The 16,831-nt window shown below is 34.5% G+C and overlaps 1 protein-coding gene and 1 non-coding gene across 2 annotated transcripts; both read right to left on the reverse strand.

Moving 5' to 3' along the window:
• Positions 1–1,561: 1,561 nt before the first annotated feature.
• LOC118608317 lies at positions 1,562–1,680 on the reverse strand. Its single transcript, XR_004952987.1, has one exon. It is a non-coding gene; the product is annotated as a 5S ribosomal RNA (ribosomal RNA).
• A 5,305-nt stretch (positions 1,681–6,985) lies between these two features.
• On the reverse strand, positions 6,986–7,963 carry LOC118607730 (CPX chromosomal region candidate gene 1 protein homolog). The gene has a single exon (XM_036226545.1). The coding sequence runs from the start codon at positions 7,961–7,963 to the stop codon at positions 6,986–6,988; it is 978 nt and encodes a 325-aa protein (XP_036082438.1).
• Between the last annotated feature and the right edge of the window lie 8,868 nt (positions 7,964–16,831).

Below are 16,831 nucleotides of genomic sequence, written 5' to 3' on the forward strand. Positions count from 1 at the left end.
TGTGCTTAACACGGTTTTAGTCACATAGAGGAAACTTAGCAAAGTTGGTTAGTTTCCCTTCTAGATTTTATGTTTGATAATTAAACACATTAATATCGCATGGATATAATTAAGAAATTGTATCTTCAATTTATAGCTGTCCCCTCCTCAACAAAGTTCAAGAATTTTTAGGGTGCTCCTCTACTCGCATCCCTCTCAGGTAGAAAAAAAACGATATAAATAAATATAAAAAGAATTTGAGTGAAAAAAAGAATGAGTAGTATTACTTCTGAATTTTCAATTGCTAAGTAAATCTTTACTAAAAAATTCTAAACCAATATGGATAAGAAACAAGATTTGTGTGAGGGGGTTATGTGAAGGAGAACTTTTTATTTCATCTTTTGAGTGGAGAAAAGTAAATCTAATGTGTGTATGTTTCTTAATACTCAATTTGTTCTAATGTGGTACACTTGGGAAAGCTGTGCTGTTCTTTATATGTATCCAAATATGTAAGCTATGATTTTCTAAATGTGTTTTAAGTGTACAGAAAGTACTCTCAAACATACAAATAAGAACAAAATGCTCAGTCTGTCATAACCTTTAATGACATCTAAAACAGTCTGCTATACTCTAAACAATTGTACCTTGTAGCTATGATTTTTAAAATTAGTGATTATCCATTTTTGTCTTCTGCTTTATGCTTCACAGATTTCTCAGATGGTTTACTCTTATTAAAACACCTGTCTATGACTCTGAATCACAGTCAAGTTAATGATTTTGACATTAGATCATGTTATCTCTTTCTGTCTCTGTTAATTGTTCTTGCCTCCCTTCTTTATTCCTCATTGTCTTAGATCAGGTTCACTAGGAAAAGACTGAGATAGAGATCTATGTTCAGAGGTGTTTGTTGTTGTTGTTGTTTGCTTTGTTTGTTTTGTTTCTGAGGAATGTGGGTGTGATACCACTGAAAACAGCATGTGAGAGAAAGTGAGGGAAGCACAATTACTTAGAGGCAGAGTTTACATGTGAAGCAGTTAAAAGAAAGACTTTAAGCATTTTGAGGGGAGCTCTGGAGCTGAGACAGCACTTCAAAGATATCCTGAAATGACAAAGGGGTCAAGTTTTTGTATCTTCACATAGGCCAGTAATTAGATGCAAGCTGGCACTAGAAAGGTAGTGTAATCTTGGGAGAGGCAGCTGCCTTGTTTGATGCCAATTACTAGGGAGGGACTCCACTATGAGTGACCAGAAGGCAGCAGATCTTGATGTTTGGGGAATGAGTGTCTCAGTCCTCAAAAGGTTTATCTGAATGGCATACTGAGTGATGTACTATAGCATCCACATAAAAACCATGTTAACGTTTGTTTTTTTTCTCTTCTAGACTTAGGTTGGAAATGTTATTTACACTTTCTTAGATGTCATCAGCTTTCACAGAGACTAAAACAAAGCAAATCTATCTATCTATCTATCTATCTATCTATCTATCTATCTATCTGTTTTTAGGCAAGGCAACCCTTGGTTGACCTCACAGATTGCAAGGACCTTTTCAGTTTACAATCCCTTATTTTTTTTTTATTTTTCACACCTACAGCACCTGGTCTTCCTAGGTGGTCTCCCATCGAAGTACTAACCAGGCCCGACCCTGCTTAGCTTCCAAGATCAGATGGGATTGGGCTTGTTCAGGATAGCATGGCCATAGATACGAATCTATATTTTTAATTCTCTCTTTCCTTTGGTAAATATATATAGATATAGATACAGATATAGATATAGATGATATAGATATAGATATATAATATATGTTATATATATATAAATTATATGTGCGTGCGTGTGTGCGTGTATATATATATGTATACACATATACTTATGGACATATAAAATTAATGCTACATTTCAATGGGCAGCTGACTCTCCATTATAAAGACTAGAGTGTATGGATATTATTCAACAGCATAACTATCTATGGAGAATATATTAAGTGTATATATTTGTTGTTACTCCATATTGCATATTAATATAATCACCTTTAAGAGAAATCATTAAAGATGTTGCCAGTACAACTATAGTTCCACATTTACACATATTGCATGCACTATATTTATTTATGCAATAATATTTTAAATTATAACATTTTTATTAAAAAATAAATATCGGTTATAATAAAATATGAATAACTCTCTAAAAGGATATGCTACCCAAGTCTTAGTGATGCTAATACAATGCAAAAATATTGACATATTTTCTGAAACGTTGGCATTGACCTTGAACCTCTGATTTTACCTACACTATTTTTATTAATAAGTAGTCTAGTTTTTCTCAGTTAAATAATACAAATCTCTTCTTTGCTTTCTTGTCGTCGTTTTGTTGCTTTTCTTATTCTGACTACCAAGAAGGTATGTGTATAGTCATCGGAATATGCAGGTGAAGATAGTTTTCTAATATTTAATTTATCAAGCACTCGAAGGTTAAGTCATATATATGTTCTATAAGCACAGATTCAGAAGTAGTAACAGATAAGTGACTTCTTCCATTGTTTCTTTCGTTAAGCTCTGCATACTCCCATATTGATACAGAGTACTGTATTGCAGATAACTATGTTAAACTCTCAACGACTTTATGCTGCGAGTCTATTGAATCAATAGAAGGTGTCCCGTGTCCCTTAGTTAAAATTAACAAAACCTTGTTAAGGATTTTATTCACTCAGCATTCTTTAAAATGTAAAGAACTGTGAAGAGTTTGAGATATTAATCTGTTTTAAAGCTATGAAGTTAGCCCGCCACAGTTTTATAGCCGCTGACAAAAGACAAAAGACAAGAGCCTCCTGGGTCATACACAAAGTATTTTATCACCCGTGACAAAGTGAGTGGCATGAGCTTATATTCGCATTGTTTCCCCTTGCCCTCCAAGTCACACAGGGATGATGCAAACGGGCGCAGATACTTGTGCACACAGTAGCTGTGTGTCATAAGTGAGGAACTTCGAGTTCAGGAAAATCCCAATTTAAAAAAGAGCTGCTTGCAAACTTGCTCAACCTTTGCCTTTGAGGGAGACATTATGTTTATCATCCTGCTTAGAAATGAAATCTAACTTAACCTCTGTTTTGGAGGGAGAAACTATCTCCAGCTTCCAAGATTGTTTGCTGTACAAACATAGGTGAAAACTTATGAACAAAAGCTGTCAGTGCCTCTTCACAAGACATAGAAACAGTGAAAATGTTCTCTAAAAAAACATTCGTTAGCTAGCATAAGCTGTAGAAAAGTCTTTGAAAAGTTCAATATTTACAAGTTTAAATCATAGTTGGGCTAACGTCCCCCTTCCTTTTCCTCAGCCCAGTGAATTAGAATATAGGAAGAATGAGAAGAATCAGTGATCCTTTATCAAATCTATAGATAATTCTAATTATTACTTTATTGTTCAATAACTACTTTATTTTCTTAGCTGGTTCCTCGATGGAACAAATAAATGCTTGTTATCAAAGTTTTTTATTTTGAGAAATAAAAGTTTTATAAAATTAGATAAGATCAGTTGTTGGCATCATAATAGTCAAATCTTATATTAAAACTTTGTAAGGTGATTTCAATATAATAAAGTAAATAAATGACTAAGTAAATAAATAAATAAATAATTTGTATTTCAAATTGACAATTGAGCAAATAACTGATGGTTACATTTTATTTTACTATATAAAGTGGTTCATACATAAAGTTGAATAATAAAAGCCTGCTTAAAATTGAAATGCTGTATTAAATATAAGTGACCTTGTGGTGCTGGATTATTAGTGTATAAATTCATAGTTTGGTGGCCTTCATCTCCAAACTCGGATGTAAAACCAATCCAAAATCAGATCGGAGACCTCTGTAATCTTAGCCCCTTTCTTTCTATTGATTGAGTCATCTCAGATCTTTTCTATGTAAAATACATGGTATTATACTCTAAATAAATATGCCCATTGAAAGCACGAATAAAAGCAAATATTATTAGATATTTAGAAGATTCCCTGGAATACTTTTATGCTTTTCATTTAACTTTTAAAGTGTCTTGCATAAATTAGAATAAAATTATTACCATCCATGTGATATGGTTTGATTCTTTCAAAAACCTGGAATTTTTTTTGACTAAATAGGTCTGAAATATAAGTTACAAAAAGTCGTCTGACGCACTAATGAGAGATATATAATATGAAGCAAATAGAAATCTTTTTTTATAAGATATATTATTTTTGAAATAAAACAAAAATATAGTCTAAAATCTAACTAGTCGAAATTTGGAACATTAAAATGGTGAAAGGCTGCCATCTTCAGGGTTTTCTATGCTTATTTATTCTAAAAATGTCTTCTACTCTGTGTTGACTATATAATTTGCTGGTCTTAGTGATGTTAACGTAATCTATTATTATAGATGCTAGTTATTGTGTATATATGAAGTAAAGGAATTACATATATTTTAAAATATAATGTTTTATGAAGGAATTCTGAAAATTACTAACACAATTAAAAGGAATAAAATATATGCTTGTATCTTTGAGGGAAAAAATAGGTATATCTGTGAGATCTCGAGTTAGTTTGTCAATTTTTAAAGATATTAAACTCAGTCTTTTTAAACATTGAACTGCATTACTCATTCATCTTTTTCTAGGTAAAAGCTTGCCTTCCCTCTCTATAGAGGTTGAGAGTCCCTTTCAAGTGGGTTGCTAGAGAAAGATGTATCTAATTTTTTTTTAGATTCTTTTGATTTCACTATTTTGACTTAATTCCGATTCTCGTTTGTCATTTCTAAAATGTTAGCTCAGTAGATATCTTTGTATTTCTGACAAAAATGTGAACATATGTGAATATTTTGTTTAACTACTTTGTTCTACATTTAAATCATGTTTTCTACTTTGTAGAGGTTTGCCAGCTAAAATGTGGATTCTACGGATGGTAATATGACAGTGATAAAACCAGCTTTTAAAATTTGATTGCTATTTTTATTTTAGCCTCATGAAAAATTAACAACAAATTATTTTATTTTATTTTTATTAATATCTTCCTGATGGCTTTTTTTTTGCAGACATACTTTTTATATCTCATTTGCTTTGAGATAAAAATTCAAATGACATTTATTTTTTAAAATGGAGAAATACTTGATTTAGTTGCTTCAATTGTCTTAATCAGTTTAATTGTTCACTGATTCATTTCTGACACTAAATAATTATATCTGGGAGTAGCAAATTTACTTCCAGGTGAAAAAATTTGATCTTTCTTAGATATAATCTAAGTATCCTCTGCTTCGTGAGAGTTTAGAATTTATGTAATACAGTATATCTATGGATTCAATAAATTCTAGATGCCATTTTACACATGTCATGCATACTTATTAACTAAGACATAACATATAACAAACCTCCTATGGAAGTAAATTCCAGTTATATTACCTTGTTATATACCTACTGAATGTGTGACCTGGGAAAGTGATTCAGTTTCCCGGAAACTGTACCTATGCATTTAATTTTACAATAAAAATGCATAGTGCTTCACACATAATGCCCGACCAATTAATATGAGTTGACGTAGAAGTTTATCTTTAATCTTTATGATTATGCAGATCAACAGAAAGAACAGGTACAGAAGCTTGAGCTCCAAGTAGCAAAGTAGCAAGATAGAAAAGTCCTTAAATATGTGTGAGCATTTATGCACATATATATGGGGGGGCAGGAAAATTTGGGTAATTGTAGGTAATGGTAAAGAAACTATTTAAGGATACTAAAGTTTTGCCACCCTAAAGCTACCTTTTGAGATATTGATTTTAAGCTTTTTATTAAGAAACAAATGACTCAGAAAGAACCTTTGGTTCCACCACCCTCCCCCACCCACCCCTGTTCTCTGCCCAAGAGATTCAGACAGAAAAACCTTCCTTGGGAAGGAAATCTTAGGATGTTAGTCTTAGCCTAATTTGAATTAAGTATAGCAAATAGAAGGGCTTTTTAGTGAGCGGCCTGTTAGCTAACTCTCAACTGCGTCCCATCATTTCTGAGTTACCTAGCAAGATTTGCTTGCCATGCATGTTCTGCTCTTCCTCAACTACCTGTAAATTACAGATTCTCACCTCAGAATTATAAGGCCCCATTTCCCCACTTTTCTCCTTTATCCAAAAATGTCATGTATACTCACCGTTGCCTCACTTGTTTGGGAATTTTTATGCCTGCGTGAACTTCCCATATGCATGTACTAAAATTTGATTTTTTCCTGTTAATCTGTCTCTGTTAACTTGATTTTTAGCCCAGCTAGAACAATTTAGAAAGTGGGAGGAAAAGGTTTTTTTTTTAGCCTCCACTCTATCCAAGAAAATAGTACAGTTATATGCTACCAGTTTAATATTCGTTCACTTCTACCTCAAATTATTTCACTTCGATCACATCATTTTATTTTGAGTTTAATTTTTAATTTAAATCACCAAAATTGCTATCTCAACATAGCATATTTATAATACTTTAACCTTTTTTTTTCTATACACGGAATTTCTTTTAATCTAGTTGTAAGAATACAATGAAACTTTTAAAGTCTTTAAAATGTTTATTGAATATATGGAGAACATTTCAGATATTATATTTAGTAGAGTCTCTAGAAACGCCTGGTAGGACTTTGTCTAGCCCTCTAATATATGTTTGCTATCATTGTCAGGATTCTGTAAGCTTGAAATCTGATAGTATTAACAATATTTCTACCTTCAGAAATGAATTTTAAGAAAGTGCAAACATTTCCTTAGTTCCATTGTTAACTCAATACAGACCGAGGATCTGATATTTCGACACTCTGTAATAATACAATATAAACAGATGTATCCTTATGAATTTTCTTCGCTCCTTAAAGGTGTTTCTTTCTGATATATTCAATTATTTTGTGTTCCTCTCTGCAACTTCATCTAATAGTACTAAAATTTGCGCTCGTACAATTTTATCTCAATTTGGTAGCCAAATTATAAATTTTAGAAGTTAGATATTAAAATAAATTCTCCTCGATTTAAGTTAATTTTCAGGAGAATTGCAAGAATGCTGTCTAAATTCAACCAAATTGTTGAAACAAATCCCGCAGATGGGACAAAGGTATTTCCAGCCATCATCAGTATTTATGATCACCACACTCATGTTATGGTGTGATCGCAAATGATCTTCGAAAGCTTTTCTATTAAATGTGCTTTCAAATTTTACCTGTGGAACATAGAACACAGGCCTCACAAAAATATGGAATTCCTCCTTCCCTTCAGTATCCGTTGGTTTGGACATTTTTTTTGAAGCCATTCTCTCAATGAGGGAACGGTAGTAGTACACCCTCAGAGGTCTTCTAAATATTATGGCCCTTTCCACAGGGGGGAGGACATTGGGATTTTCAATAAACGCAATATATTTTTGCTTTACCCACATGATATTGTGACGACCCGCAACTTGAGAGAAATATCTTCCACACAGCAGACGAAGAGTCATTCTTCTAATCTCACGATGGTTAATGAATGGGATTCTCCATGAAATTGAGAGTTGGAAAGGAATTTTGTAATTTATGGTGGTATAACACGAATTGCTTGTTTTCTTCTTCATATTTCCTGAGTAGAATTTTACTCTTTTAATTAAGGAATTCTTTCTATCAAGGCTTATTAGCGGCGTATTCATATGGGTAATTCTCCCTAATCCTGACATAAGAAAGATCCACTTTCTAGGAATGGGAATTTGAATGAGATGAGACTCTTCTTCTTTTACATCTTCTTGAGGATCATTTTGGTCCATCTCTACTTCAAGCTCATTGTTTTCTGCTGGTTGAGAAACAGCGTGCTCCTGGGAGATTGGTATGTCTAGCTCCCTGTTCCTTGGGTCGCTTTCTGCCTGAGAGATCATATTAGATTCAGCAAATGAAGGCCCTACACCTGCACTACAGTCATTTGGAGCCTCATTTTCTGAATTTTCGAGAACAAAGTCAGTTGAATCACTTCCTTCTTTAGTAGGGGAAGTCATTCTGGGATCTATTTACGAGAAAAAAAAAAGATCTATTAAATTGAAGAATGCCTGAATTCATTAAAAGTCAGTTTTTTTGAACTAGCAAACAGCATGTGGATGTGTTATTCCTGAGTTTTTCACACCTTAAATATATATACATTTCTCATACCTTTGATATCAGTCACAGACCCATAAAATAAAATAAGGAAAAAAAATCCAAACTGAGGGCAAATGTAACTCCTATTTAATAGGCGTTCTCATTATCTAGTCTGGAACTTATATGTAAATTTGGAATAACATAACCTTTCATCTGGCTAATATAGGAATGTACTCTATGCACTTGAGTACATATAATTCCCAATAAGAAGTCAAATTATTTCCTTTTGGATGGTGAATTAAAAAGGACTTTCATTTAATAATAAAAATCCAAATTATTGATCTAGGATTTTAAAATGAGACTAAAGTAAAATGTGGGATTTTATGAATATATATGTGTTTGTGCATGTATTTCTCTGTGTGTGCGTGTGTGTGTGTGTGTGTGTGTGTGTGTGTGTGTGTGTGTGTAAAACCTATGTGAAAATTAAAGGGTCAAATTTGTAAGAGCAAGCTATTCTTTCCTTGGAATTTTTTCTTTGTTTATTCTTTTATCTGTTCTTTCTGAGCAGTATCTCTGCAAAGAGCAACAATTTATGAATTATATGGGGTGGAAAGGCAGAGCAGATAAGAGTAGGAAGCTGAATAGTGAAGTCCAAATTCTGAATCATTTTATTAAAATGTATTTCAAATTATCATTTTGTTTTCATTCTCATTGCCTCAGCACTAATCAAGCTGATAATCATATTATGCTTGTTTTACTGCTGGTAGTAACTGATTTTCCTGATTCCAAACTCTCCATTTACCTTTCTCTTCTTTCCTTTTTCCTAAAGTGACATAGGTTTTTATCTCATACTGCAGTCTTCAGAGACCCTCCTCTAACATTCTTACCTCTATTTACTGCATATGCTTTTTCTGTTCTTTTTGTTATTTCATACTCATACTTAACTTACAATTTAAGCTTTAAGCATGTTTTCAAAATTTTATATTAATTCAAGTGTGACTATTTTTACCACAAATAAACTTTATTTGTTTACTTATTTATTGTTTTACCAAAGGCAGTGATTATAATGAGTTCCACTCCCTAGTCCTGTTTTACTAAGGTCATGGAATTATCCTCTACTTTTAAGTGCATTATTCCTTGACTTCTGTTACCCCATAATAGTTTGTTCTCCTTCTCCTTCTTTTATCCTTATTTTAGTTTGTCTTTTTTACTTTTTCCTTTTACTCTTCTTAACATTTAAATGTAAGCATTATTCAAAACATATTCTTGCTCTTCTAGTCTACTTTTTTTTTTAACTCTCTTCTTCAGTGACTTTGTACAGTCCCCAAATTTCAAGGTCCCTCACAGAGCTTAACTAAGTTTAATCTGTTTGAGATTGTTGATTAGAGAAACTGTACTACCAAGATATTTCAGCATCAGCAGAGTTGTAATAAAAGTAAGACAAAGAACAAAGCCTATATTCTAGAGGGTGTCTATAATAACCCAATTGGACTCACTAAGTTTGAGGATAGTATGGCAGGTTGCTTCTAGTAAGGCTAAGATCCAATAATTTGGCGGGAACTGAAGTTCCTGGTGGTCATCTAGGTCTTGTCAGATGCACCCTGAAAGCAAATCAGTTAATTTTTGTTAAAAAAGGTGCAGACTAGTCAGTTTCTATACCTTCTCTTTCCAAGTGAAGTACCTATTTTGCTTTTCCCTTTGGTAGAGTTTTCTACTTTCACATCCCAGGGTCGCTATGAGATTCATTGTTCTCTTCTACATTCTGCCCTGGCATTTTACATAAAATATATTTAGTGTATATACTCATACTTATCACAGATATTAATGCTATTAGAAAATATTAAAAATGTGTTTGTCAACAGAATTTAATTTATATTCAAAGGCTTGCTGTCTTCTGCAAGGAAGACATATCAAAAATATGTGTACTTAGGGCCTTTACTATTCACTTAAAAAAAAAGTCCTTATTGAGATTGCACAAGGAGCACACTGGGTATTCTATTCAACAATGTAATATGTATCTTTTAATGCCCAGATTTATGTTTGGAAATAGCCAAGAGTTATATGTCTTCTTTCTTACTTTATCTTTTTCTAATAATACAACCATATATATATATATATATATTTTTAAGTGTTGCTGTAATACAGTATATGTATAATATATATGCAATATTTCACAACTTATTAGACAAAAAAACAAAACTGTTACAGTTCGACTAAGATAAATGTAAATGCACCTGATAGCTCATAAAACTATAATGCTTAAAAGTCTTAAAATAAGACACATTCTTTGATTGATCATTGGGTCCTTGAGGAAGTGCGATATTACAGTTAAATATTTATAAAGGCTAGTTTTGTAAAAAGTAATATAAAGCAAAAACTATAACTAAATACCAGAGTTAGTGCCTTCAGATTTTTCTTTTCTGATTCAGATTTTTATATACAAGGCCTGTTGAAAGTTTAAATACGCATATATGGAATGTGAAATGAACCTGATTATTCTGAACCTTTCTAAATCAGATTTGTTTATCCTCCTAATTGGGGCAAGTTTGTTTGTATTCTAGTCAAAAACTGTGTCCTCCCGTGCTCATACGCTCGGGAAGGATACATTTTTCCTTCTACCAACAGTTAAAGAATTTTATACCAAATTGCATCACATGATTTATCAGCTCAGTCAAAACTTCTTTACATGAATTGAATGTCTCATCCTTCCTTTCTGACAAACTTTTTAAGCTACCCTATCACATTATGTTGAATGAAAAGTTCCTCAATTAACACACGCCTCTGAGCCCCATTAAGTTATGTGTCAGGAAACCCCTAACTATGCCTTAACTCCTTCATTTGTAGAACCTTAAATTCTCCCCTTCCCCAAAACTTGTTGTTACTTTGAAATGTTTTTGTCACTGAAAACCTTTAGTGCCAAATAAAACAAGGTACTTTTCTCCATTTAAGTTACATTTGAGACATATTCACAAAATTATATGTAAACATATTGAAGGCCTGACCCAAAGCATCAAGTCCCAGTGTAACATCTCTATCAAAGACTCATAAATTAGGCAACTGAAGTTAATTTTAAAATAATTTTTAAATGCTGTAAAAAAGATACACAGGCTAAGGGGTACTTATTAAAATTCCTCATATACTTTCAATTTACCTTACATCTCCATTCTCGGAGTACAACAACAAATGTGATTCACTAGGCCCAGCCTGCTCTCCTCCTTTTCTTCTGCCCTTTACCACCGCCTTTTATACCTTTTCAGAGTTCTTTTTGCTCTACATCACAATGGCCACAGAACTTGGCAACCTAGCAACCAAACAGAACCCTGTGCAGTGGTTAGGAGAAGGGAATAACTGAAATGGCAAAACTAGAATTGGTTTTAGATGACAAGAGAAAAGCAAAGGCTGTGAATACCCTTAAGATCATATTCTTGCTTCATCACAGATAAAACGTTAACTATGTGCTGTTCCCAAGTTTGAAACAGTGTGAAGATAGTGTTAGATAGATAGTCATGAGTGACATGAGGGAAGGCCCAGCTCTGTAACCATAGAAACCTCCTTAAAACAGCCATTTAATAGTTATAAATTACTTCTATATCCTAAGGTACAAAGGCCATAAAAGCTTCTGGCTTAAACCAGCCACAAACACATACACAGAAAGTACTACCCTAACCTGCCAGTAACCTCAGCCTCATTATACAATCATTATAATATCATACATATGTCCGGAAGGTCACAAATCTAATTAAAACAGACCGAATTCTGGGTAAGCACATGATAAGTAGGCAAAGGGTTATGTAACAGCCAAATGTCAATCAAAACAATCTCACATGCCCTTGCTAACACCCATCATGACCCAAATATAAACAGACCTTCCCACTTTTGTGGGGTTACAGCTCTTGTTGAAACTCACTCTTCCCTTGGAGTATGCTTTTTTTATCTTTTCACCTCCCGAATTCCATGGGGCTGCAGCCTTCCTTGGCATGGCCCATCTCCTTCTAAAAATGTACTTTCAATAAACCTTACTTTTTCTAAATCTCGCTGATCTGTAAGTCTTTAGTGAATCAGCGAGGAGAAAAATACAATTCCCTCCATGCTGCCGGGGTGATGCCGGATTTCACCTCACCCCGTGTGGTAACAATAGGATTGCCAGAGAAAATAAGGGCATTCAGTAAATATAAATTCCTGATAAACAATAAATACCTTTTGTTTTTTACATAGATATGCACCAAATACCAAATATAGTCAAATATGTGTTGAGACATACTCAAACTAAAAAAAAAATTGTTTCTCCAAAATTTAAATTTTATTGGACATCTCGTATTTTTGTTTACTATATCTGGCAATCTGACACGGAGATAATATAGGACCGATTGTTACATTTTATTAGGTTGGTTTACAAACTTTTAATTGTCTTTTAAATCATTTGTCTAGTCCTACTTTGCTACTTTACTTTTATTTCTACTAACTCATTTCCTTTTGCTTTGTCAGCTTCCAATCATCAAACGATAGGGATACCTATATTCTTTGAATACCTTTTTGACTCTTATGAATAATTTTGTTTTGATCATGTCTTCAGAACATTTCTAATTCCCATATACTGTTAACAATGAGAATATCCTGATTTAAGGAAGCACGTGAGGCTAAAAAGAGATGTGAGAGTTGAGTGTCTCTCATCTAAGGTAAAGCAAGCTATCCTAAAAGCACTACAGAAGATGAATGATGAGAAATCCTAAAATCAAAATGTCAATATAGGGCCTAGATAGAGACTAGAAGTCAAAATGTGACATTAAAATTGAGCCATTTAGTCCAGAAGGAAAGGACTAGTAGAGAAAACAAATGAAAAGCAATGGTATTAGTTTGGGTTCTCCAGAACCAATGGGAGATGATAGATAGATAGATAGATAGATAGATAGATAGATAGATAGATATAGACAGACAAGTATATATAGATAAAAATAGATACATAGAAAGAGATTTATTATGAGACACTGGCTTATGTCATTATGGAGGCTGAGAAGTCACTCTCTGTCATCTGAAAGCTGAAGGCCCAGAAAAGCCTGTGTTGTAGTTCCAGACTAATACTGAAAGCCCGAGAACTAGGGGAGTCAATGATATCTAAGTCCTGGTCTGAATCGAAGGCCCAAGAAGCATGCACTTAGATGTCTGTTGGCAAGAGAAGTTCGATGTGTCAGCTTGTCAGCTTAGGGAAAGAACAAATCTGCCCTTTTTCTGCCTTTTCGTACTATCCAGGCCCTCAAGGGATCAGATGATATCCTCCTACATTGTTGAGGGAAATCCTCTTCACTCAGTCTACCAATTTAAATGCTAATCTCCTCTCTAAAATCCCTCATAGACACCCACAGAAATATTTTATTACTATCTCTCTGAGCACTCATTATCTCTGTTAAGCTGACACAGATACTTAATCATCACAAGTCCACCCCTTGTCACACTGACACCCATATGCATCTCCCTAAACCACACTTAATCTCCAAATAAATAACAATGACAAGGTCGTGATTAGGCTTAACATAGAACTATCCTGCATACAACTAAAAATGTACTAATCTCTCCCCAAGAAGAGAAGATCAAGATCTTGAATGATGTTCACTCTTCTCCTGATATCCCATAACTTAAATGCAATGATGTAATATTAACAATACTTAAATGCCGACGTAAAGACAATTCATATTATGCTGTATAATAAGGGAATAAGAGAGAAAAGAAAATAAAAATATTTTATTTTATATGCATATATACACACAAATATTTATAATAACATAAGGAGGAAATACTCATGACAATTACAGTACTCATTTTTCTAACTGTTCACATGGCTGAAACTGGTATTTATAACTATATTTTTCTACTACCCATTCTGAATTCCATTTGCCTTCAGCAAGTACCTCAGCTGCTTGTGGTTCTTCATCTGGTGGAGTGACCCAAACTGTCATTCCTGAAGGGTCTAGGCAGTTTGTAGTCCTGCCTGGATTGGGTTGTTACAGTTTTCCTTTGACCTGAATTATAGGGCATTCGAATCCTAAGAGAGACCCTAAGAGATCTCCTATATTCCAGACAGATTCTTTCTCATCTACATTGAGGAGTAGTAGTTCAATTTCCCCTTGGTAGTCAGGATCAGTAACCTCATTGTACACAGCAACTTCCTTTGTTGCCTGTTGATTCCGAGACATGAGGAGCCCTAAGTGGTTGGATGGCATTATTAATTTCCAGCTCCGTGGAATCATTGTTTGTGTCTCCTGGCGGAAGCATTGCTCTCTCTGAAACCAAGACCACAATGCAGGTCAAGTATAAAGTCGACCTGGGAATAGGAAGCAAAATTTTTACTAGTGAGTCACTAGAGGTAATAGTGAATGGTGCCACTTCCATATTAATCCCTTGATTTTTGGACCTGTGAATCATGACTGTAGGTGAAATAGCACCTTCTCTTAGCCACTGATTCAGAGTATATACAGCCTTCTGTAGAACCGTGTTTCAGTCTTTCAAGGTATTTCCACCTAGCTGGTCCTGTAACTGAGTTTTCAGTAGACCATTCTGAAAGCCAGCTTCTTCAGGATAGTGGGGAATGTGGTAAAACCAGTGAATTCCATGATCATAGGCCCATTATCACACTTTTCTTTTTTGCTGAGAAGTGAGTTCTTTGATCAAAAGCAATACTGTATAAAATACCTTGATGGTCATAAGGCATTCTATAAGTCCATAGGTGGTCGTTCTGGCAGAAGTATTGCGTGTAGGGAAGGCAAATCTGTATTCAGGTTAAAGGTATTTCAGTAAGGACATAACACTGTCCTTTTCATGATGAAAACAGTTTAATTGTTATCAAGTTAAAGTAGTTGGATGATAACTCCAGGGAATGGTCTGATATTGAAGATTAGTGTTAGTCACTGCTACTGGCAGATTGGGTACTTATTGACAGCTGTAGCCAGCTCAGCCTTGGTGAGTGGAAGTCCTTGTTACTGAGCACATGTATTAGCTTTCATCCCTGCCACCATGACCACATTGTTTCTGGTGAGCCCAGTGGTTCATGACAGGAGCGGCTCGAGGAAGAGTCTAACTGATATATACAGAATGGCTTGTCTTATCCAGTTGATTATCAAAATTTTCCTCTGCTGATCATCCTTTTGTGGGCACTCAAATGAAACACAAATATCTTTACATCTCTGCCCATTCTGAAAGTGCTATCCACATATTTCTTCTCCATTTTTTTTTTTTTTAACAATTTTCCATTTATTCTCCTTCTAAATCCCTGAGCATCCAGATGAACCATTAGCCACAGGCTATGAATCGGTATATTTGCACATCTGGCCATTTCTCCTTCCAAGCAAAATGTACTAGCAGGTACACTGCCTAAATATCTCCCCAATGAGATAATTTTCCTTTTACCACTGTTCTTCAGGGATGTCCAGAGAAAGGCTATAGTGCTATAGCTGTCTACTTCTGGGTGGTGCTTGCATATCATGCAGAACCATGTGTAAACCAGGCTCAAGTCTCTTTTTTTTGTTAACTGATCATAGCAAACAACCTGTAAGGCCATTGGTGCAGGCTGGGAGAGAGAAAGTAGTACAGCAGGAATGAGGACCATGGACATGTGGGCCCGTCTTTTTGTAACTTACTTGTGCACTCAAGGAATACTTGGGCCATATCTTGTTTATACCATTTTCATTTGATTATAGAGTGTTGCTGTGCACATCCAACTTAATGGTTTGGTGCATCAGTTAACAACCACATCATGATAGGCAGCTCAGTTCCTATGGTGACCTCCTGGTCAAGTGCTTAGTCTCTACTAAAATCCAATATCAGGGCAAAAACTATACCTGAAGGGGAGAGTGGTTATCTGTAGGTTTTAGCAGGGTTTTCTTTAAATCCTAAAAGCCTGCACCAAAATTCACTTATAGGGGCATGCCAAAGATTTCAAACAGCATCTTTATCTGTCACTGACACCTCAAGTACCATTGGTTCTGGATTATGTGGCCCAAGTTGCCGAGTAGCTTACACAGCAGACTGGACTTATTTTGGAACCTGTTTTTGTTCTGGGACTTACTCAGAACTAGTGGCTTTTTAGGTCACTAGACAAAGAGACAGAAGTAACACACCCAAATATGGAATATGTTGCCTCAAAAATCCAAAGAGGCTTACTTGATGCTGTGTCTCTTTCTTAATTGCAAGAAGGGGAGATACAACTTATTCTTTACCTTAAAAAAATATCAATGTGGCCCAAACCACTGGATCCCTAGGTATTTTATTGAGTTTGAAGTTCCTTGAATTTTAATAGGTTGTATTTCCAAGTCTCTGATATGCAAACATTTTGCCAATAAGTCTAGAGTAGTTACTACTTCTTACTCACTAGGTACCATAAGCATAATGCCATCAATGTAAAGGAGTAATGTGATAGCTTTTGAATGAAAAAAAAATTAAGATTCCTGCAAATGAAATTATGACATAGGGTTAAAAAAGTGATATACTTCTTAGGTAGGGTAGTAAAAGTCTACTACTAATTTTGCCAAATAAAATTGCTTCCAATAGGCCTATGAAAGTCAGATAGCTAATGTAGTTTTAGCTCAGATCCATCTCATAGTGGGTCCCCAAACCCATGCTGCGGTTATTCCCCCAGTTGTAGTATGCACCTGGCAGAACTCCCAGATTGGTTCCCTGGCCTATTTAGTGAGTGCTATTATGTGGGAAAGGCTGAGTGAAAGCCAGTAAAATTACTCCAACCTAGGCAAATAGTAAATCAAGAACAATACCACATTTCTGGAAAGGATTCAGAGATTAGT

The sequence above is a fragment of the Rousettus aegyptiacus genome, unplaced genomic scaffold (genome assembly GCF_014176215.1).
Source record: "Rousettus aegyptiacus isolate mRouAeg1 unplaced genomic scaffold, mRouAeg1.p scaffold_m13_p_9, whole genome shotgun sequence".
NCBI lineage: Eukaryota > Metazoa > Chordata > Mammalia > Chiroptera > Pteropodidae > Rousettus > Rousettus aegyptiacus.